At 38.0% G+C, this 22,993-nt stretch overlaps 1 protein-coding gene across 2 annotated transcripts in view; it reads right to left on the bottom strand.

The window, feature by feature from the left end:
- The window catches only part of IFT81 (intraflagellar transport 81), a 115,484-nt gene that overhangs the window by 22,474 nt on the left and 70,017 nt on the right, over positions 1-22,993 (bottom strand). For both annotated transcript variants that reach the window (XM_088828168.1, XM_055404838.2), the window contains exons 13-15: positions 21,722-21,850; positions 20,671-20,760; positions 210-296 (exon numbers count right to left, since the gene is read on the bottom strand). In XM_088828168.1, the coding sequence (XP_088684294.1) occupies positions 210-296; positions 20,671-20,760; positions 21,722-21,850 (306 nt within the window). The remainder of the gene's footprint in view (positions 1-209; positions 297-20,670; positions 20,761-21,721; positions 21,851-22,993) is intronic.

The raw sequence follows: 22,993 nt of genomic DNA, 5'->3' as shown, positions 1-22,993 counted from the left end.
TGATGGGGCCTGGGCTCTGGCAGTAGGGGTGCAGATGGAGAATTTAGGGTGTGTACATCAAGTTTGAAGAAATAAAAATCTCTGCAACTTGGCAGACAGACTCAAGGCATGAGGGTAAAGATCTGGGAATTTTTTCATATTGGTGTAGTGAAAACATGCATACAAAGTCAGTTTCTGCTAGGTTGTTAAAATAAGAATTATCTTCTTACCTGTTCTAATTTGGACCGATTGCTTTCAAGGCCTGCGGCACAGCTGTCATACTGGGATTTCTTTTCATCACACTCTTGGGTTAACTCCTGGTATGAAAAGGGTGATTGATTGAATAAATGAAAAAAAAACCAAAGGCCTAAAAGGTGACTCTGAAACAATACATGCCCTTGTCAGTCTTGTAACTTAACTCTAAGCTTCTTGGCATACTAACAAGTTATTTATACAACAACCAGATATTTGAGCATTATGACAGATGAAGGTGCTGATAAAAAGAATAGCTGCCATGTACTGAGCTGTGTGCCAGGCTCTCTTTTAGAAGCTGGGTATACAAGAGTGAACAAAAGAGTCAAAAATCCTTCCTCTCAAGTAATGCTCAGACAAGTAAACAGGCTGAGTGCTATGAGAGACAAATGCAAGGTGTTACAGGAGCATATGCAACTCTCATTGGACTTAACCCAGGTTAGGGGATCAGTAGGGACAACTTCCTGGAGAAACTGATATCTAAGCCGAGGTACAAAGGATTAGTAAGAATAGTTAGAAGGAGGAGAGTGTTCAGAAAAACAGAATACTATGTATGAAGTCTTGCAAGATTAGAGAGAAGAAGGACAATTTAGGATATGTAAGTAGTTTATTATACTGGAGCACGTCTGGGAAGTGTGAGAAGGAGCTGAAGACTTTGGCAGAGGCCTGATCAGAACTTTGTAAACCATATTAAGGGTGTTTGAGCTTTACCCTTGACAATAACTAAATCTCACAACAACGCCTTAAGGTAAATACTAATATTCCCACATTGTGCTTAGAGCAAGTTCATAGAGAAAAAGTATCTTGAAAAAGATTATATGGCTGGAAAGAGGTGTTAGAATTTGAACTCAGGCTGTTTGAGTAGTTTCACACTTTTTTCTAACGTAATATTTTGAAGCAGATAATCTGAAAATTTGCTACCAACACCTAGAAATGCTAAAAGTATCAACAAATGCTTGATAAAGTAGGGTAAGCATCCTTTCAAATTGAGAGCTAACTAAACTCTCAAAGAAGTAAATGAATTACCAGAGTTAGAAACAAAGGATGACAGCCTGTGGATACCCTTGGTGAAGGGAGTTGGGAGTCAATCTTGATAACAGAATGATTAGAATGGCTAGGCAGGGCAAAAGACCTTGAAATCTGTGAGTAAAGGGTTAACACCAGGCCAGCCTGGGAATGACCTTGGTTTTACATAACACAGTTTCCTTGGGAACAAGAGAGTTAACATTACTGTGTAATGTTGTGTGGTGCTTCCATTGCTGGATGGGACTGCATCTGGGTTGGGGTGACAAGCAAAGTATAAAAGATTGGTGGGAAAAAGATACCATGGCTTTTATGTATTAAAGTGACCTACAGACATCTGAGGCCTTTGTGGTTGACAGTCACATACACCCCAAATAGGAGAAGGGGCAATAGAGGCTATGTACTTGGGTAGCTGCTGGGTAAATAAGATGAAGATACTATAGTAGACGAAGGACTTTTTTTGTCTGTGAGTCTGATGGACAAACTGATTAGTAAATGTAGCTATGCTGCTTCAGAGGCGGATGGAACAAAGGTTCCTGTCCTCAGCAAGTTTGGGATTTGGATTTACCCTATGTACGTGATCTAAGAACTTCCAAGCTGAGACATTAACTCAAAATGAGCTCCAAACTTGTGACATTCAGAACACAGAATATCAGCAGAACACAGCAAAAACACCCTGGAGGGACACATCCTCCATCCTAGCTGCCAGGATTCAAGAGACAAAACCCTACTAAAGATAAGCTCACAATCCAAAACTATAAATATGCAGGGAATAATCAATCCATTATGAGTGAGAATGAGAAGATATAAAACAGCAGGAGCATACCTCCTCTAGCAGGAGAATACTAGAAATAAATGTATTAAATAAGTATACTTAATACTTTATTAAAGGAGGAACTGAAAACAAAAGACTGAAAAAGGTACAGTGAGTAAAAAAACAGACAAAAATTAAAAAGAAGTTGCTGAAATTAAAAACTAAGTAGGCGACATAAATATAGGATTAGCTCGGAGATAAAAGAATGAATTAGAAAACAGAGCTGAAGAAATTATCAAAAATTCATCACAAAGAGACAAAGAGATGAAAATATGAAAATGAGGTTAAACAACAGAGAACAGAATAAATACATTTAACATATATCTAACAGAATTGCTAAAGAACAGACTAGAAAGACCAGGGGAGAGAATATTTGAAGACATGTAGAATATGTCCAGAATTAATAAGACAAAAAACACTAATTCTAGCAAAGCTGCTGCTGCTGCTAAGTCACTTCAGTCGTGTCTGACTCTGTGTGACCCCATAGACGGAAGCCCACCAGGCTCCCCCGTCCCTGGGATTCTCCAGGCAAGAACACTGGAGTGGGTTGCCATTTCCTTCTCCAATGTGTGAAAGTGAAAAGTGAAAGTGAAGTTGCTCAGTTGTGTCCGACCCTTAGCGACCCCATGGACTGAAGCCCACCAGGCTTCTTCATCCATGGGATTTTCTAGGCAAGAGTACTAGAGTGGCTTGCCATTGCCTTCTCCATCTAGCAAAGCAAATAACACTAAATCTATACTTAGATTATGTCAGTGAAATGGGACAACACCAAAAACAAAGATAAGAATACTAAAACTATCTATAGATTCAAGGGGATCCCTATCAAGATACCAAAGGTACTTTTCACAGAACTGGAACAAATAATTATAAAACTTGCATGGAAACACAAAAGATCCTGAATAGCCAAAACAACCTTCAGAAAGTCGAACAGAGCTGGAGGTACCACATGCCCTGACCTCAGACTATACTACAAAACTACAGTAATCAAAACAGTATGATGTTGGCAATAAGGAGAGACACACAGATCAATGGAACAGAAAAAAAGCCCAGAAATAAATCCACACACTTATGGTCAATTAATCTATGCCAAAGAAAACAAGAATATACAATTGAGAAAAGACAGTCTCTTCAATAAGTGGTGCTGGGAAAACTGGACAATTACATGTAAAAGAATGAAATTATAACATTTTCTCACAACATGTACAAAAATACACTCAAAATGGATTAAAGACCGAAATGTAAGAAATCATAAATCTTAGAGAACACAGGTAGAACACTTTCTGACATTAATAAATCATAGCAATATTTTTCGGATCTGTCTCCTAAAACAAAGGTTCAGTTCAGTTCAGTCGCTCAGTCGTGTCCGACTCTCCGTGACCCAAAAATGAACAAATGGAACCTAATTAAATTTAAAATATTTTGCATAGCAAAGAAAACTGTCAGCAAAACAAAAAATAACCTACTGAGTGGCAGAAATTATTTTAAAATGATATTGGTGATAAAAGGTTAATATTCAAAATATATAAATAGCTCATACAACTCAGTCCCCCCCCGCAAAAAAAAGGGCCCAGTTCAAAAATAGAAGACCTGAAGAGTCAGGTTTTTTCCAAAGACATACAGATGGTCAACAGGCACATGAAAAGATGCTCATCATCATTAACCATCAGAGAAATACAAATCAAAACCACAATGAGATATCACCTTACACCTGTCAGAATGGCTATCACCAAAAAAGACCACAAATAATTTGTTATTCATGAGGATGTGGAGAAAAGGGAACCCTTGTACCCTTGTACACATTTGGTGAGAATGTAAATTGATGCAGCTACCATGGAAAATAGTGTGGAGGTTCCTCAAAAAACTAAAAACAGAACCACCATATGATCCAGCAATTCCATTTCTGAGTATATAGCCAAAGAAAACAAAAACATTAATTTGAAAAGATATATGCACGCCAGTGTTCACAGTAGTATTATTTACAATAGCCAAGATATGCAAGCAACCAAAAGAGATGAATGGAAAAAGAAGATGTGAGATACACACACACACACACTATGGAATGCTACTCAGTCATTAAAAAGAAAGAAATTTTGCCATTTATAACAACATAGATGAACCTGGAGGGTATTATGCCTATTGAAATTAGTCAAAAAGAGAAAGACAAACACTATATGATATTACTTATATGTGGAGTCTAAAACAAACTAGTGAATATAACAACAAAAATTAAAACCAATTATAGGGAAGACATTACCTAAAAAGAAATGAGAATTAAATCAACAGCCTTCAACACAACAAGAGAAAAGAGAAAGCAATGAAAATAGTTTTTTTCTGACCAAGTGACTATTGAAGAGGAAAAACAAAGATGGTTTACTTTTGGCAATGATTCTTTACTGAGAGAACTACTAAAAGAAAACAAAACAAGGAAATTTCATTTCAGGAAGAAGGAAACTGAATCCAGAAGTAAGGAATAAAGTACATGAGGCAATGGTAAGAATTGCTAAATATGTGGGTAAATCTAAACAGGAAATGACTGTATCAAGTAGTAATTATTATAACAGTAATGACCACCAGGACAACCAGTTTTTGGGTTGAAGAAATAAAATGGACATTAAATACCAGAGGATAAGAACACATGTGTAAGGCAAGAGAGGGTATGAAATCATTCTGAGGCCCTTGTATTGATCAGGAGATTAACAATTGTTCAGCCGATTAACTTTAGGCAAGAAAAATGTGATAAAAATATAAGAGTAAACAATATCAGAACAGGAGTAGAAAAGGAAATAAAGGGAAAAAAGAAAATAAAGAAAACAGGATTGGTACAATGGAAAGTATAAAAAGAAACATAGGAAAAGCACAGTCAATAGGACGTGCAAAACAGAAATAAATTCCAATGTATCGATAATAAGAGAAAATACAAATGGGACTAAGCTCACTAATTAAAAGACAAGTTCTCAAACTGTATGTAAGAAACTATATCTAACAAAATCCCCTATATGATATTTAAGAGACTTATATAGGACAAAAATAAGGATGCAGACAGCTGAAAGTAAAGAAAGACACACCAAGCAATACTAAACATAAGAAAGCTGGCACACTTATATTAATAGCAAACAAAATAAGACCCTTAGACAAAAAAGCACTGCAAGGGATAAAGAGTCATAAAATAATGATAAAACGAATAATTTACCAGGAAGTGTTTTTTTTTAAACCAGGAATCTTTTTCTAAATTGTGGTAAAATACACATAATCTAAAACTTAACTATTTTAACTATTTTTAAGGCTGCAGTTCAGAAGTATTAAAACATTCACATTATCGTACAACCAATCTCTGAAACTTTTTATCTTGCAAAATTTAAACTCTACGCCCATTACACCAAAAGTCCCCATTCACCAGGAATTTTTGAACAGCACATTCAAGAACCTTGATCTGATAAACACAGGGAGAACCCAGAACTCGAACAACTGGAAAACATATTATTTTCCATATCAAGTCATTAAAAAAATTATCTTGGCCTCAGCTCTCTCTATGTCCACCCTTAATTCCTGAAGACTGTGGAGCTACTCTTTAAAAATCCTCAAGGAAAGAAAGCATGATTTTTATGCCCAATCAAGCAGTGATTGAAATATTTAAGGCAACCAACTCTAGAAACGTTAAGAACTCATCAGGCAATATTGTTCTTCTAAGCTTTGAGGACTCTACTAGAAAACAAATGAGAGACAATAAAAAGTAGGAAAATGGGTAGTGAGAGGATTAGTAATGAGCACTGAGTCTAACAAGTACAGGTATAATACTAAAGCCAAAAGGGAGAACTAGTATAGCAGAACAGAAAGTAAATGTTATACGCTCTCACAATGTAGACACGATACAGGAAATCTGCAGGGAGGGGAAGGGAAAAAGAAGATGGAAGGCAGAATGAGTAAGCTGGTTTCCTCAGTAAGCAGTTCCCCATTGCTGGGGATGGTAGTGTAAGGGCAACAGATATCATTTAAAGCTGATGAATCAAGTTATAGGATAAGCATATTACATGTATAAAGGCAAACAGTAAGAAAGACAAATGACCAAAATGAGGAGCTAAAGGAGAGGGAAGAAGAAGTTAGAGGAAAAGTATCAATTTTATCACTACTCATAGTGGGAATTAATAGACACTATCAACAGTAATGAAATATTAATGGCGGCATTACAGATACAACCAGTAGAGCAAAACCACAAGCCAGAAAATATGAGAGAGAGACAGTGACAGAGAATGAACAGAGGAATTTATTTTTATAGGCTTTAAAGTCAGAAGCAAAACATAATAAAGTACACAAAGACCAAATATGTTTGCATATCAATAAATATGAACTGGCTAAACTTATTTATTAAAATAAACCTGTCAGATTATATCATATAACAAAACACAATTCAAGATCTATTCAGAGATATACCTAAAACAAAGCAACTTTTTAAAAGTTGAAAGCAAAAGATGGGCAAAAGAATAGCAGGTACAATGAAAACAAAAGGAAGCAGACATTAATATGTCAGAGTTGACTTCTGCCCCCTCACCCCAAAAAGCCTTTGTTTTTTTGTTTTTTTCTAAGAGAGTAGAACAAAGGTGTGGAGAGCAAACTTCAGGAAGCCAACAAATAATTACCTATTCATTAATTTTCGGAAAATTTCTAGAAAATACACAAAGAGCTGTTAACATTATTTCTAGGGAGTGTGCTGGGGTGGGATATAGAGATAGAAATAATTTCAATTCTTTCCCTTAAATAATTCTTTAGAGTTTGAATTCTTGCCAAGAGCATGGTTTTACTTCTATAAGAAAAAGCAATCGATAAGAAATATTTCAGTGAAATCAATAATTACCATATTATATACTCTAAAACAAGTATTTTAGCTTTAACAATTACATGTATTATGCCATTTAATTACATATAATTTAAGGAACAGCTTCTAAAAAACAAACATGAAACTTCAAGATGCTAGCTAATTCCAGATAATTATAAAAGATTTAGATAAATATGTTGTACATCTTAAGTTGTGATGCTCCAATTTTCAAATGATTATGAATATTCAATTTATAACAAAATGCAAATACAAAAGAAGGGAAATGTATTAATACTTCACTATAAAACTTCCTAAATTTTGAGAGTTGTCCATTAAAACAAGAAGTGTAAAGTATTTTTTAAGTACTCCTGCACGGAAATGGCAACCCACTCCAGTGTTCTTGCCTGGAGAATCCCAGGGATGGGGGAGCCTGGTGGGCTTCCGTCTATGGGGTCACACAGAGTCGGACACGACTGAAGTGACTTAGCAGCAGCAGCAGCACTTTAACAATACGATAGGGGTTTCCCTGGTGGCTCAGTGGTAAAGAATTTGCCTGCCAATACAGGAGACACGGGTTCAATTCCTGATCCAGGAAGATCCCACTTGCCACAGAGCAACTAAGCACGTGCGTCACAACTATTGAGGCTGTGCTCTAGAGCCTGGGAGTCACAATTACTGAACCCACAAGCTGCAGCTACTGAAACCTGTGCTCCCTAGAGCCGGTGCTCAGCAGCAAGAGAAGCCACTGCAATGAGAAGGCTTCCCACCACAACTAGAGAAAGCCCGCTCACAACGAAGACCCAGCACAGCTATAAATAAATAATTTTAAAAAGGATAATACATTCATGTAGTTTCAAGTGTTAGATATACTTACACAAGTTAAAAATAAATACCATTCAAAGTAGAGAACAATTAAGAATTTCAGTTACTATTTGGAAATAGCTCAAAGTCAATGAAGTGGCTTTTTTTTTCAGTATACTTTTCACTGCAAAAGGTTTCTGGGTAAAAATAAACTATACAGGGATGTAGGAGATTGACATATGGAGATAGACAAAATGAACATGAGGGACTCAATAAGGTCATTGAACTCAAATATTTAAAAAAACCAAATGGTTAATAAAAACGTGGGCAAGTTCTATACTCTTTTCTTTTTTTCAGACTTTCAAAACTGTGGTAAAATACACCTAAAATAAAAATACTTATTTTTTGGCTGCGTTGGGTCTCAGCTGCGACAAGCTGACTTCTCTCTAGCTGTGGTGCACGGGCTTAGTTGCCCTGCCACATGTGGGATCTTAGTTCCTCGACCAGGGATTCGAAGGCAGATTCTTATCTATTGAACCACCAGGGAAGTCCCACTTAAACCATTTTTAAGTGCACAGTTCAGTGGCGTTAAATATATTCACACTGTTGTAAAACCATCACCACTATCTATCTGCAGAACTCTTTCCATCTTCTAAAATTGAAACTCTGTACCCATTACTTTTCAACATGGCAGAAGACAGAGATGAAAAGCTTACAGGACTTTGATGCCCCTTTGATTTCATGAATATGTTAAGAACTGAAGAGCTGTATTATTTGGGAACGGTGGTGAGACAGCAATATTTCTTTGAAATGGAACAGGCAGGAAGTACTTGACATACATAGAAATCCAGTTAAAACATATAAAAATGAATTTCAGCTTCTGGTTATATTTGATAATAAATGACTTTATAGAATTTAATCTAGTATATTTGGTTTTACTTAGAAAATCAATTTGAAAAGCAATAGTATTCTTTCCTTTAAAACTATTTTTAATAGTTATAATGATAAATAACTTTTAAAAACAGTTCTTGTGTATTAGTCATTGCTATTGCAAAGTACCTTACATGTGTTATTTCATTTAATTTTATAACCACTCTATTAAGAAGGGATTGGTTTACAGGTAAGGACACAATATAGAGATGAAGTCATCTACCTAAGGTTATTTAGGGTCTGCCTGATTCTGTAGCTTCTCCAGAAGGAAATTCTCTAGGCAGCCATACTTAGTTCCATATTACCCTCCTTTCTTCTGATCCTTACCCACAAGCATAGTGGGTTCAACTAAGGATGGATCCTTGATCTGACCTGAGGATAGTAGTAATCTCTGAGGTGGTCTGGTGTGGAAAACTGCTCTGCTCTCCAAAGAGAGGCACTGCACCAGGAATTTAAATTAGAAAATGCAGAGAAAATGAGAATTATAAATTCACAACTTCAACACATAGGTAGAGAAAGACTACAGTGAGAGATGTGAACATTGAGGAGCCATAAGCAAGCTAACTGAACTGAAGCAAGCCAAGGTTACAACTATGCCAATCCAAAGAATGAGGAGAAATTAAAAAATGGAGGAAAAAAAAAAACAACACACAGGCAGACACATGACTGTGGCAGGAACAGTGAGAAGCCAATATGAAGTGATTCACTGAGTTATGTTATTGGTGTAGTATGACTATGAGTTCTTTTTTTTAAAATATAAATTTATTTAATTGGAGGCTAAATACAATATTGTAGTGGTTTTGCCATACACTGACATGAATCCACCACAGGTGTACATGTGTTCCCCATCCTGAACCCCCTCACACCTCCCTCCCCATCCCATCCCTCTTAGTGTCATCCCAGGGCACCAGCCCCGAGCACCCTGTATCATGCATGGAACCTAGACTGGCGATTCGTTTCACATATGATAATATACGTGTTTCAATGCCATTCTCCCAAATCATCCCATCCTCGCCCACTCCCACAGAGTCCAAAAGACTGTTCTATACATCTGTGTCTCTTTTGCTGTCTCGCATATAGGGTTATTGTTACATTCTTTCTAAATTCCATATATTCAGTTCAGTTCAGTCGCTCAGTTGTGTCCGACTCTTTGCGACCCCATGAATCACAGCACGCCAGGCCTCCCTGTCCATCACCAACTCCCAGAGTTCACTCAAACTCATGTACATCCAGTCGGTGATGCCATCCAGCCATCTCATTCTCTGTTGTCCCCTTCTCCTCCCGCCCCCAATCCCTCCCAGCATCAGTCTTTTCCAGTGAGTCAACTCTTCGCATGAGGTGACCAAAGTATTAGAGTTTCAGCTTTAGCATCAGTCCTTCCAATGAACACCCAGGATTGATCTCCTTTAGAATGGACTGATTGGATCTCCTTGCAGTCCAAGGGACTCTCAAGAGTCTTCTCCAACACCTCAGTTCAAAAGCATCAATTCTTTGGCAATCAGCTTTCTTCACAGTCCAACTCTCATATCCATACACGACCACTGGAAAAACCATAACCTTGACTAGATGGACCTTTGTTGGCAAAGTAATGTCTCTACTTTTTAATATGCTATCTAGGTTGGTCATAACTTTCCTTCCAAGGAGTAAGCGTCTTTTAATTTCATGGCTGCAATCAGCATTCGCAGTGATTTTGGAGCCCAAAAAAATAAAGTCTGACACTGTTTCCACTGTTACCCCATCTATTTCCCATGAAGTGATGGGACCGGATGCCATGATCTTAGTTTTCTGAATGTTGAGCTTTAAGCCAACTTTTTCACTCTCTTCTTTCACTTTCATCAAGAGGCTTTTGAGTTCCTTTTCACTTTCTGCCTTAAGGGTGGTGTCATCTGCATATCTGAGGTTATTGATATTTCTCCCAGAAATCTTGATTCCAGCTTGTGCTTCTTCCAGTCCAGTGTTTCTCATGATGTACTCTGCATATAAGTTAAATAAGCAAGGTGACAATATACAGCCTTGACGTACTTCTTTTCCTATTTGGAACCAGTCTGCTGTTCCATGGCCAGTTCTAACTGTTGCTGCCTGACCTGCATATGGGTTTCTCAAGAGGCAGGTCAGGTGGTCTGGTATTTCCATCTCTTTCAGAATTTTCCACAGTTTATTGTGATCCACACAGTCAAAGGCTTTGGCATAGTCAATAAAGCAGAAATAGATGTTTTTCTGGAACTCTCTTGCTTTGTCCATGATCCAGCAGATGTTGGCAATTTGATCTCTGGTTCCTCTGCCTTTTCTAAAACCAGCTTGAAAATCTGGAAGTTCATGGTTCACCTATTGCTGAAGCCTGGCTTGGAGAATTTTGAGCATGACTTTACTAGTGTGTGAGTGGAGTGCAATTGTGCGGTAGTTTGAGCATTCTTTGGCATTGCCTTTCTTTGGGATTGGAATGAAACTGACCTTTTCCAGTCCTGTGGCCACTGCTGAGTTTTCCAAATTTGCTGGCAAAGCACTTCAGTATTCTTGCCTTCAGAACCCCATGAACCATATAAAAAGGCAGAATGATAGGATACTGAATGAGGAATTCCCCAGGTTGGTAGGTGCCCAACATGCTACAGGAGATCAGTGGAGAAACAAATCCAGAAAGAATGAAGGGATGGAGCCAAAGCAAACCAATACCCAGTTGTCAAGGTGACTGGTGATAGAAGCAAGGTCCAGTGCTGTAAAGAGCAATACTGCATAGGAACCTGGAATGTTAGGTCCATGAATCAAGGCAAATTGGAAGTGGTCAAACAGGAGATGGCAAGAGTGAACATCGACATTCTAGGAATCAGTGAACTAAAATGGACTGGAACGGGTGAATTTAACTCAGATGACCATTATGTCTACTACTGTGGGCAGGAATTCCTTAGAAGAAATGGAGTAGCCATCATGGTCAACAAAAGAGTCCAAAATGCAGTACTTGGATGCAATCTCAAAAATGACAGAATGATCTCTGTTCGTTTCCAAGACAAACCATTCAATATTACAGTAATCCAAGCCTATGCCCCAACCAGTAACGCTGAAGAAGCCGAAGTTGAACGGTTCTATGAAGATCTACAAGACCTTTCAGAACTACCACCCACAAAAGACGTCCTTTTCATTATAGGGGACTGGAATGCAAAAGTAGGAAGTCAAGAAACACCTGGGCTCCCGGCGGTGCAGACGCGAGAGACGCCCGGCTCCCGGCGCAACCGACCACGTGCAGAATCGTGGCTGAGAGGAGCTGCCCCGCACCCAGGGTTAGGGCGGTGGCCGAGAGGAGCTGTACCACCTCCAGGAGGCAGTGGCTGCTTGGGCACCGGAGGGCCTAGAGGAGCTGATCCACATTCAAGGCAGGAGGGGAGGCCTTGAGGAGATACCCCTCGTGCAAGGTAAGGTACAGCAGCTTTGCCTTGCTGGAGCAGCTGGGAAGAGATACTCCACGATCAAGTGGAATATAAGAATCCAGTGTTCTGGGGAGGAAGGAACAAGATGGCGGAGGGATAAGACGGCGAGACCACTTTCTTCCCCACAAATTCATCAAAAGAACATTTGAATGCGGAGTAAAGTCCACAAAACAACTTCTGAATTCTGGCAGAGGACATCAGGCTCCCAGAAAAGCAGCCATTGTCTTCTAAAGGAAAGAGAAGAAATCAAGCTCCACCCACCAGAACACTGACACATGCCTCCTTAACCAGGGAACCCGGACAAGTCACCCGTCCAACCCCACACACAGCGAAGAAACTACATAATAAAGAGAACTCCACAAACTGCAAGAAAAGGGAAAGGCCACCCCAAGCAAAGCAATATAAGCAAGATGAAGAGGCAGAGAAATACCCAGCAAGTAAAGGAACAAGATAATTGCCCACCAACACAAACAAAAGAAGAAGATATAGGGAATCTACCTGATAAAGAATTTCAAATTTTGATGGTGAAAATGATTCAAAATCTTGAAAGCAAAATGGAGTTACAGATAAATAACCTGGAGAAAAGGATTGAGAAGATGGAAGAAAGATTTAATAAGGACTTAGAAGAAATAAAAAAGAGTCAATATACAATGAATAATGCGATAGATGAGATCAGAAACACTCTGGAGGGAACAAACAATAGAATAACAGAGGCAGAAGACAGGATTAGCGAACTAGAAGATAAAATTGTAGAAATAAATGAAACAGAGAGGAAAAAAGAAAAACGAATTAAAAGAAATGAGGACAATATTAGAGACCTCTGGGACAATGTTAAACTCTCCAACATTCGAATCATAGGAGTCCCAGAAGAAGAAGACAAAAAGAAAGACCATGAGAGAATACTTGAGGAGATAATAGTTGAAAACTTCCCTAAAATAGGGAAAGAAATAATCACCCAAGTCCAAGAAACCCAGAGAGTCCCCAACAGGATAAACCCAAGGCGAAATACTCCAAGACACATATTAATCAAATTAACAAAGATCAAACACAAAGAACAAATATTAAAAGCAGCAAGGGAAAAGCAGCAAATAACACATAAGGGGATTCCCATAAGGATAACAGCTGATCTTTCAACAGAAACTCTTCAGGCCAGAAGGGAGTGGCAAGACATACTTAAAGTGATGAAAGAAAATACCCTACAGCCCAGATTATTATACCCAGCAAGGATCTCATTCAAATATGAAGGAGAAATCAAAAGCTTTACAGACAAGCAAAAGCTGAGGGAATTCAGCATCACTAAACCAGCTCTCCAACAAATGCTAAAGGATCTTCTCTAGACAGGAAACACAGAAAGAGTGTATAAACTTGAACCCAAAATAATAAAGAAAATGGCTACGGGATCGTACTTATCAATAATTACCTTAAACGTAAATGGGTTGAAATTTTCAAAAAGGCTAGGAAACAATTCTCATAGCCATCAATAGTTCAGTGTTGAGTTCATGAATAGTTTTTAAAGTTTGGGACAAACTGTAGTATTTGCTATTTGAAGTACTATTTGTAATTGGCATATTACGATGTAACATTGGTCTTCATTTCCAACTTAAAACGCCTAAAAATGCCTAACAGGTTTTTAGATTTGTGAATTTTAGTTGAAATGTATTTTACGATGTTACTAAACCTGCAGAAATATTGAAATATTTCAGAGAACTTATTCACTGTACATTTAATTTATTTTATTTATAAAAGTTATGAACTGTAGAAAGTTTTACTTGTTGGGTGAAATGCTTGTTGCTTCAAATGCTTGTTGCATTTGAAGTGCTAGTTACAAGAAAATCAAATACCTTCAATGTATAAATGCTATTAAGTTTTTAAAGGACTCTGGAGTATAAGTAAGTTTGTTTAAAGAAATTTAGTCTATTCAACCTGAATCAGCTCTGTCAAACATTAATTAAAAGCCTCATTTTAAAAAAATAAATAAATAAATAAATAATGGTGGTGGGAGGGAGGGTTGGGAAGCTGGCTGGAGGTGGAGGTGGTGAAGTTTATAAATCTAATTAAAAATGAAGTTGCATTTCCATTTTCCAAATCCACCCATCCACCAGCGTACTGTGTCACTAGACATTATGTATGATTTTACTTTGCGACAGAAACCATTACATTTAAAAATTCATTACAGCAAGGTGAGTTAGACACATGATGATGGATGCAGCTTTAATTCTGCCATATATTATTACAGTTAAAATGTAAATGATGAAAAATATTTTGTGCTTATCAGCATTTATGTGGAAATGTGTTTTACAGTGATATATGATGTTATATTTCTATTATTGTGATGAAAAAAAAAGCAATACAAAAAGACGAAGTGTTTATTAAAACATGAAAAAAAAAAAGAAATAAATGGTTTTGCAGCACTGAAGAGATTATAGAAAGTAAATAAGCTAGATCAGACCTGTTTTATGTAGTAATTTTATAGTTTATTTTAATTATTTCAGTTGTAAAATATTGTTATACTGTTAATTAGTTCTGATTGTTCATATTAAACTATTGTAATGCAAAAAATAAATAAATAAATAAAATTAAAAAAAAAAAAAAAGAAACACCTGGAGTAACAGGCAAATTTGGCCTTGGAGTATGGAATGAAGCAGGGCAAAGGCTAATAGAGTTTTGCCAAGAGAACTCACTGGTCATAGCAAATTCCATATATATGCGTTAGTATACTGTATTTGTGTTTTTCTTTCTGGCTTACTTCACTCTATATAATAGGCTCCAGTTTCATCCACCTCATCAGAACGATTCAAATATATTCTTTTTAATGGCTGAGTAATACTCCATTGTGTACCACAGGTTTCTTATCCATTTGTCTGCTGATGGACATCAAGGTTGCTTCCATGTCCTGGCTCTTATAAACAGTGCTGCGATGAGCATTGGGGTACACGTGTCTCTTTCAATTCTGGTTTCCTCGGTGTATATTCCCAGTAGTGGGATTGCTGGGTCTTATGGCAGTTCTATTTCCAGATTTTTAAGGAATCTCCACACTGTTCTCCATAGTGGCTGTACTAGTTTGCATTCCTACCAACAGTGTAAGAGGGTTCCCTTTCTTTAGAACTTTGCTCTGCTATATACCAGCTGTGTAATCTTGGGCAAGTCCTTTACCCTGTGTGCTTTTATTTGCTCCTTTGTGTAAAGGTGGTTTATCTAACTGGGTGGTTATGAGGCCTGAATGAAAAACGTAATAGTGCCTGGCACACAGAAAGCACTTGATAAATGCTATTATTATCACTGCTGCTGCTGCTGTTGCTGCTGTTCAGTCGCTAGGTAGTGTCCAACTCTTTTGCAACCTCCTGGACTATAGTCCACCAGACTCCTCTGTCCATGAGTTTTTCAGGCAAGAACACTGGAGTAGGTTACCATTTCCTTCTCCAGGGGATCTTTCTGACTAGGGGTCAAACCTGCATCTCCTACATTGGCAGGCAGATACTTTAACACTGAGAAACCCTCTTACTATCACATTCATTGATATTATCCACAAGCTCCCGCTAAAGTCCCTGAAGCTTCCCTGAACCCAAATGCTCAGGTAGTAGTATCTCCAACTGCTCCAGACAGACTATAGTTTTGATCTTTGGATTTCCATAATAGTGCATTTCCTTTGTGTGTGTATGTGTGTGTTAGTTGCTCAGTCATGTCCAACTCTTTGCGACCCCATGGACTGTAGCTCATGAGGCTCCTCTATCCATGGGATTTCCCAGGCAAGAATACTGGAGTGGGCTGTCACTCCCTTCTCCAGGGGATCTTCTTGGTCAAGGAACTGAACCCAGGCTTTCCTGGTAGCTCAGACAGTAAAGCATCTGCCTACAATGCGGGAGACCCGGGTTCGATCCCTGGGTTGGAAAGATCCCCTGGAGAAGGAAATGGCAACCCACTCCAGTATTGCCTGGAAAATCCCATGGACCGAGGAGCCTGGTAGGCTACAGTCCATGGGGTCGCAAAGAGTCGGACACGACTAAGCGACTTCACTTTCTCCCACACTGCAGGCAAATTCTTGGCCATTGAGCTACCCAAGAAGCATTTCCTTTAATGCACTAAATACTCTTTCAATAAAACTCCCAATTTAAAATGTAAATGGATTTAATGAAAGAACTACAGGCATACTGCCTCAGTTCAGTTTAGTCACTCAGTCATGTCTGACTCTTTGTGTCCCCATGGACTGTACCACACCAGGCCTCCCTGTCCATCACCAATTCCTGCAGTTTACTCAAACTCATGTCCATTGAGTCGGTGATGCCATATAACCATCTCATCCTCTGTCATCCCCTTCTCCTCCTGCCTTCAATCTTTCCCAGCAACAGGGTCTTTTCCAATGAGTCAGTTCTTCACATTAGGTGGGCCAAGTATTGCAGTTTCAGCTTCCGCATCAGTCCTTCCAAAGAATATTCAGGACTGATTTCCTTTAGGATGCACTGGTTGGATCTCCTTGCTGTCCAAGGGACTCTCAAGAGTCTTCTCCAACACCACAGTTCAAAAGCATCCGGTGCTCAGCTTTCTTTATAGTTCAACTCTCACACCCATACATGACTATAGGAAAAACCATAGCCTTGACTAGAGGGACCTTTGTTGGCAAAATAATGTCTCTGCTTTTTAATATGCTCTCTAGGTTGGTCATAACTTTCCTTCCAAGGAGCAAGCGTCTTTTAATTTCATGGCTGCAATCACCATCTGCAGTGATTTTGGAGCCCCCAAAATAAAGCCTGTCACTGTTTCCATTGTTTCCTCATCTATTTGCCATGAAGAGATGGGACCAGATGCCATGATCTTAGTTTTCTGAATGTTGAGCTTCAAGCCAACTTTTTCACCCTCCTCTTTCACTTTCATCCATAGGCTCTTTAGTTCTTCTTCACTTTCTGCCATAAGGGTGGTGTCATCTGCATATCTGAGGTTATTGTTATTTCTCCCGGAAATCTTGATTCCAGCTTGTGTTTCTTCCAGTCCAGTGTTTCTCATGATGGACTCTGCATATAAGTTAAATAAGCAGGGTGACAATATACAGCCTTGACGTTTTCCTTTTCCTATTTGGAACCAGTCTGTTATTCCATGTCCAGTTCTAACTGTTGCTTCTTGACCTGCATACAGGTTTCTCAAGAGGCAGGTCAGGTGGTCTGGGATTCCCATCACTTTAAGAATTTTCCACAGTTTGTTGTTATCCACACAGTCAAAGGCTGTGGCATAGTCAATAAAGCAGAAGTAGATGTTTTTCTGGAACTCTCTCGCCTTTTCGATAATCCAACGGATGTTGGCAATTTGATCTCTGGTTCCTCTGCTTTTTCTAAATTCAGTTTGAACATCTGAAAGTTCACGGTTCACATACTGTTGAAGCCTGGCTTGGAGAATTTTGAGCATTACTTTGCTAGCATGTGAGATGAATGCAATTGTGTGGTAGTTTGAGCATTCTTTGGCATTGCCTTTCTCTGGAATTGGAATGAAAACTGACCTTTTTCAGTCCTGAGACCACTGCTGAGTTTTCCAAATTTGCTGGCATATTGAATGCAGCACTGTCACAGCATCATCTTTTAGGATTTGAAATAGCTCAACTGGAATTCCATCACCTCCACTAGCTTTGTTCGTACTGATGCTTCCTAAGGCCCACTTGGCTCAAGGTGAGTGATCACACCATCACAGTTATTTGGGTCATGAAGATCTTTTTTGTATAGTTCTTCTGTGTATTCTTGCCACCTTTTTCTTAACATCTTCTGCTTCTGTTAGGCCCATACCATTTCTGTCCTTTATTATGCCCATCTTTATATGAAATGTTCCCTTGGTATCTCTAATTTTCTTGAAGAGATCTCTAGTCTTTCCCATTCTATTGTTTTCCTCTATTTCTTTGCATTGATCACTGAGGAAGGCTTTCTTCTCTCTCCTTGCTATTCTTTGGAAGTCTGCATTCAAATGGGTATATCTTTCCTTTTCTCCTTTGCCTTTAGCTACTCTTCTTTTCTTAGCTATTTATAAGGCTTCCTCAGACAACCATTTTGCCTTTTGGCATTTCTTTTTCTTGGGAATGGTCTTGATCACTGCCTCCTGTACAATGTCACAAACCTCCATTCATAGTTCTTCAGGTAATCTATCAGATCTAATCCCTTGAATCTATTTGTCACTTCCACTGTATAATTGTAAGGGATTTGTTTTAGGTCATACCTGAATGGTCTAGTGGTTTCCCCTACTTTCTTCAATTTAAATCTGAATTTGGCAATAAGGAGTTCATGATCTGAGCCATAGTCAGCTCCTGGTCTTATTTCTGCTGACTCTATACTGCCTCAGACCACTGCAAAAAAGTGAATATCACAATAAAGTGAATCACATGAATGTCTTGGTTTCCCAGTATATATAAAGTCATGTTTACACTATACTGTAGTCTGTTAAGTGCGCAATAGCATTATGTCTAAAAAATGTATATACCTTAACTTTAAAATACTTTATTGCTAAAAAATGCTAACCATCATCTGAGCCTTCAGGAAGCCAATCTTTTGGCAATAATAACATCAAAGATCACTGAGCACAGATTACCATAACAAACATAATGAAAAAGTTGGAAATACTGCAAGAATTACCAAAATCAAAGACATGAAGTAAGCAAATGTTGGAAAAATGGCACCAACAGAAACTCAATGCAGGGTTGCTACAAATTCTTAATTTGTAAAAAATGCAATAAAGTATGCCTATATTTACAAACATTTATTCTTACTATATTTTATTAATACTATTACAGAGAAATTTTATCATCACTAGAAATACATATAACTGTTCCCTTTGGGCTTCCCTGGTGACTCAGACGATAAAAGAATCTGCCTGGAATTCGGGAGACCTGGGTTTGATCCCTGGGTTGGCAAGATCCCCTGGAGAAGGGAACGGCTACCCACTCCAATATTCTGGCCTGGAGAAGTCCATGGACAGAGGAGCGTGGTGGGCTACAGTCCATGGGGTCGCATAGTGATGGACATGACTGAGTGACTTTCACTTTCACTTTTTATCTGCAAGTTGCTTTTCACTTTTTGTCTGCAAGTTGCTGGCACAAGAAAAGCACTAAGAAAATCAATTACTAGAATTTCATGGGTATGAAAATAATTCTTGATATCTTCGATCTACAATTTTTTAAAAAATCTCCTTTCTGAACGTTTTCTTCCTGACAATCATTTCATTTCCTTATTTCCTTCATTTCCTTCCCATTTCCTCATCAGTTAGGAATATGATTCTATTTTTTCTATACTGTTTTTAAGTTGGGTTATCTTTTGCTTTTCCTAATTTCTTTTGTGTTTGTTCCACCTCTCTTATTATAGCATGAAGCCCTGAGGACTGGGACTTTTCCATTTCCTTGTGACGGCAGGAGTGTACAATGAAATAAGCAGAAGATGTAAAATATGCTAGAGATGCTAGAGTGAAGCTCCAACTCTCTCATTTCCTCCTCTATTTGGACAAGTCACTAAACCTGTCACCAATCTGAGAGGTGGACTATAAAGAAAGCTGAGCACCGAAGAATTAATGTATTTGAACTGTGGTGTTTGAGAAGACTCTTGAGAGTCCCTTGGACTGCAAGGAGATCCAACCAGTCCATCCTAAAGGAAATCAGTACTGAATATTCATTAGAAGGACTGATGCTGAAGCTGAAACTGCAATACTTGGGCCACCTGATGCGAAGAACTGACTCATTAGAAAAGACCCTGATGCTGGGAAAGATTGAAAGCAGGGGGGAGAAGGGGACGACAGAGGATGAGATGGTTGGATGGCATCACTGACTCAATGGACATGAGTTTGAGTAAACTCTGGGAGTTGGTGATGGACAGGAGGCCTGACGTGCTGCAGTCCATGGGGTCACAAGGGGTTGGACACAACTGAGTGACTGAACTGAACTGAAACCTGTCTCAGACTCCATGGCATTTTCTATAAAAAAGGAAACAATGTCTATCTGATTTCAAGGTCCATGTGATCTCTTACTCTGCTTCTCCTGACTCTGATGGATGGCATCTATGAAGAATTTTATAGTTCATCCTTAGGCACATGCAGTACAGCTCACATCCAAACCTAAAATTACTACATGGAGAATGATAAAATAACAATTGTTAATGTCAAATGGTGAAGGCCACCTGATCTGGGCATTTACCTTCTTACAGTTTATCTTTAAAGCAGTGTCTAGAATTAGCTTCCAAGTAACTGTATTTCATCACTTAAGCATAAGTTATCATGATTTGCCCCCTATCCTGCTCCCCAGCAAAGCAAGTTCATTAATCTAACATTAACTTGTCACCACTTGTTGGCACACTCTGAACTTTCACCTGGCCACTGAAGAATGTGACTTCGTATTTATAGCTCTGACATGAACATTATTTAAAGCACAAATCTCATTTGGCTGCACTTTTGACTTTAGCTTAAACTCCTTCTTCTCCTTCTCTCCCCAGCGCAAAAATTTATGACAAAACAAACAACATAAATTAAACAAAAACCATTGATGGTCACATTATTATTCTCTTTCATAGAATCATATAAAAATAATGATTTGTTTGCCAGGAATTATATAAGTAAAATATCTAGGATTTTAACGAATGCATTTGAACAAGAGAGAGTATTAAAAGTATCACCAAACTAAATTATCTTACTTGGCATTTCTGACGCAATTGTCGTAGTTCTTTTATAATTGGAGCTAGAGCTGACTTCTTTTCAGATACCAGGGAATTTAGTTTTTTTACCTGCCATTTAAACAAAATATATGACATCTAAGAAAAGAATTCAAAAGCACAAAAATACTATATGTACAAAGATATTTATATAAGTGAATAAAACTGTAAATTATTTCAATGCCAACCAAAGGGAAGTCATTTAATAAGTATTGACTTCTCAGTAAGACAGAATATGATTTAACTATTCAAAATGTCAATTATTAAGACTGCAAACCATTATAGGAAAATATTTATAATCTAGCTGAAGGATAAAACAAATTACAAAGTTGCTGATATACAACTCTGTATTAAGCTTAAAAAGTATATCAATTATGTAGGTTATATAAAATGCACATAAACATGGATGAAGTGACAGTCAAACTACTTAATAACCCAAAAGGTATAGCAATGACCAATCACAATGGACACCAGCCATAGAGATGAATCAGATCTTGGAGGCATCTGCTGTGCAAAATGTTAATCTTTTTAGGAGTTAGAATGTTGTGAAATCCAGAGGGCTCTGGGAACAATGTGGACAAGACAGGTGGAGGTAGGTATCCTGAGAGTTTGGGGCAGCAGCTATTTAGCAATAAATAATGAAAGATTTAAACATTTTAAAGTCTGATGAAGCTCTTTCTGTGAATTCTGGTTGAATAGCAGTCTTAAACATGGAAAGAAACTAAGAACATACACAAAAATGAAATAACTGTATTCAGTAGTATAATTTTGGAAAACTTATTTTTTTATCTTAAATATTTCTTTAATGCTATGTAACTTTTATACACTTTAAAAACCAAAAAACATGCAAAGTATTACAAATTGAACAACCTCCTAAGAATGGAAAAATTTAAAAGAGAGTGATAAAGACAGATGAAAGAATATAACGAAAACAATACACAGAAATGAAAATCTGAATGTTGCTCTGAAAACAGAACAAACACAAAAATATCTGCCTTAGAGCCTATGTGTGAAACAAAGCCTGTGTAATCACCATTTCAGACATGTCATCCAGTGTTCGTCCTTTCATTTCATCAACTTCACTCTTCAGAGCAGATACTCGCTCTAGTTCTTCTTGGGTGTAACTATATCCAGATATACCCCTTTTCTCCTCAATAGTTTGCTGAAAGTAAAGAATAAAAATAGGCGTAAAAAACAAGAGTCCGCAAAATTGATGTCAAATCTGGATGATTCCATAAGAAGTATATAGATTTAGTACATAACAATAAAGTTGTAAGTAAAATAAAGGAATTTAGTCAACAATCTTTATTGACTTCAACAATAATTATATTCCTTTATATTTTATAAACTTATACTAAATTTTACTATAGCATCTTCAGGGGCATAGGAAGTAATTATAATTTTAGACTTCAGTATAATGCTATGTACTTGGCATAGAAGCTAAAACACAGGATGCACTCATTAAATATTTGATGAATGAATGATCTCAAGTGAAAAACTGTACATATTTGCTCACTTATCTAGTATTTATTAATGTGCCAAGTACAGTTCTAGGCTCTTTAGAAGAACTAAACAGTCTCTTGATGAGGACAAAACAGGAAAGTGGAAAAAGCTGGCTTAAAACTCAATATTCAAAAAACACAGATCATGGCATCTGGGCCCATCATTTCATGGCAAATAGAGGGGGGAAAAGTGGAAGCAGTGACAGATTTTATTTTCTTACACTCTTGAATCACTGTGGATTGTGACTGCAGCCATAAAATTAAAAGGCGCTTGCTCCTTGGAAGGAAACCTATGACAGACCTACGCAGCGAATGAAAAAGCAGAGACATCACTTTGCCAACAAAGGTCCATAGAGTCAAAGCTATGGTTTTTCCAGTAGTCATGTATGAATGTGAGAGTTGGACCATAAAGAAGGCTGAGCGCCAAAGAATTGACGCTTTCGAACTGTGGTGCTGGAGAAGACTCTTGAGAGTCCCTCGGCCTGCAAGGAGATCAAACCAGTCAATCCTAAAGGAAATCAACCCTGAATATTCCCTGGAAGGACTGATGCTGAAGTTGAAGCTCTAATACTTTAGCTGCCTGATGCAAAGAGCTGACTCATTGGAAAAGACTCTGATGCTGGGAAAGACTGAAGACAAAAGGAGATGGGGGTGGCAGAGAATGGATGGTTAGATAGCATCACCAACTCAATGGAGATGAATCTGAGGAAGCTTTGGGAGAAAGTGAAGGACAGGGAAGCCTGGTGTTCTACAGTCAGTGAGTAAGACACAACTTAGAAACTGAACAAGAACACAGTTCTAGG

Source organism: Moschus berezovskii, chromosome 19 (assembly GCF_049115385.1).
Source record: "Moschus berezovskii isolate FMDL1 chromosome 19, NW_MosBer_1.0, whole genome shotgun sequence".
Taxonomy (NCBI): Eukaryota; Metazoa; Chordata; class Mammalia; order Artiodactyla; family Moschidae; genus Moschus; species Moschus berezovskii.
Note: the sequence above shows the minus strand (reverse complement) of the source record. Positions and strands in the feature narration are given on the sequence as shown.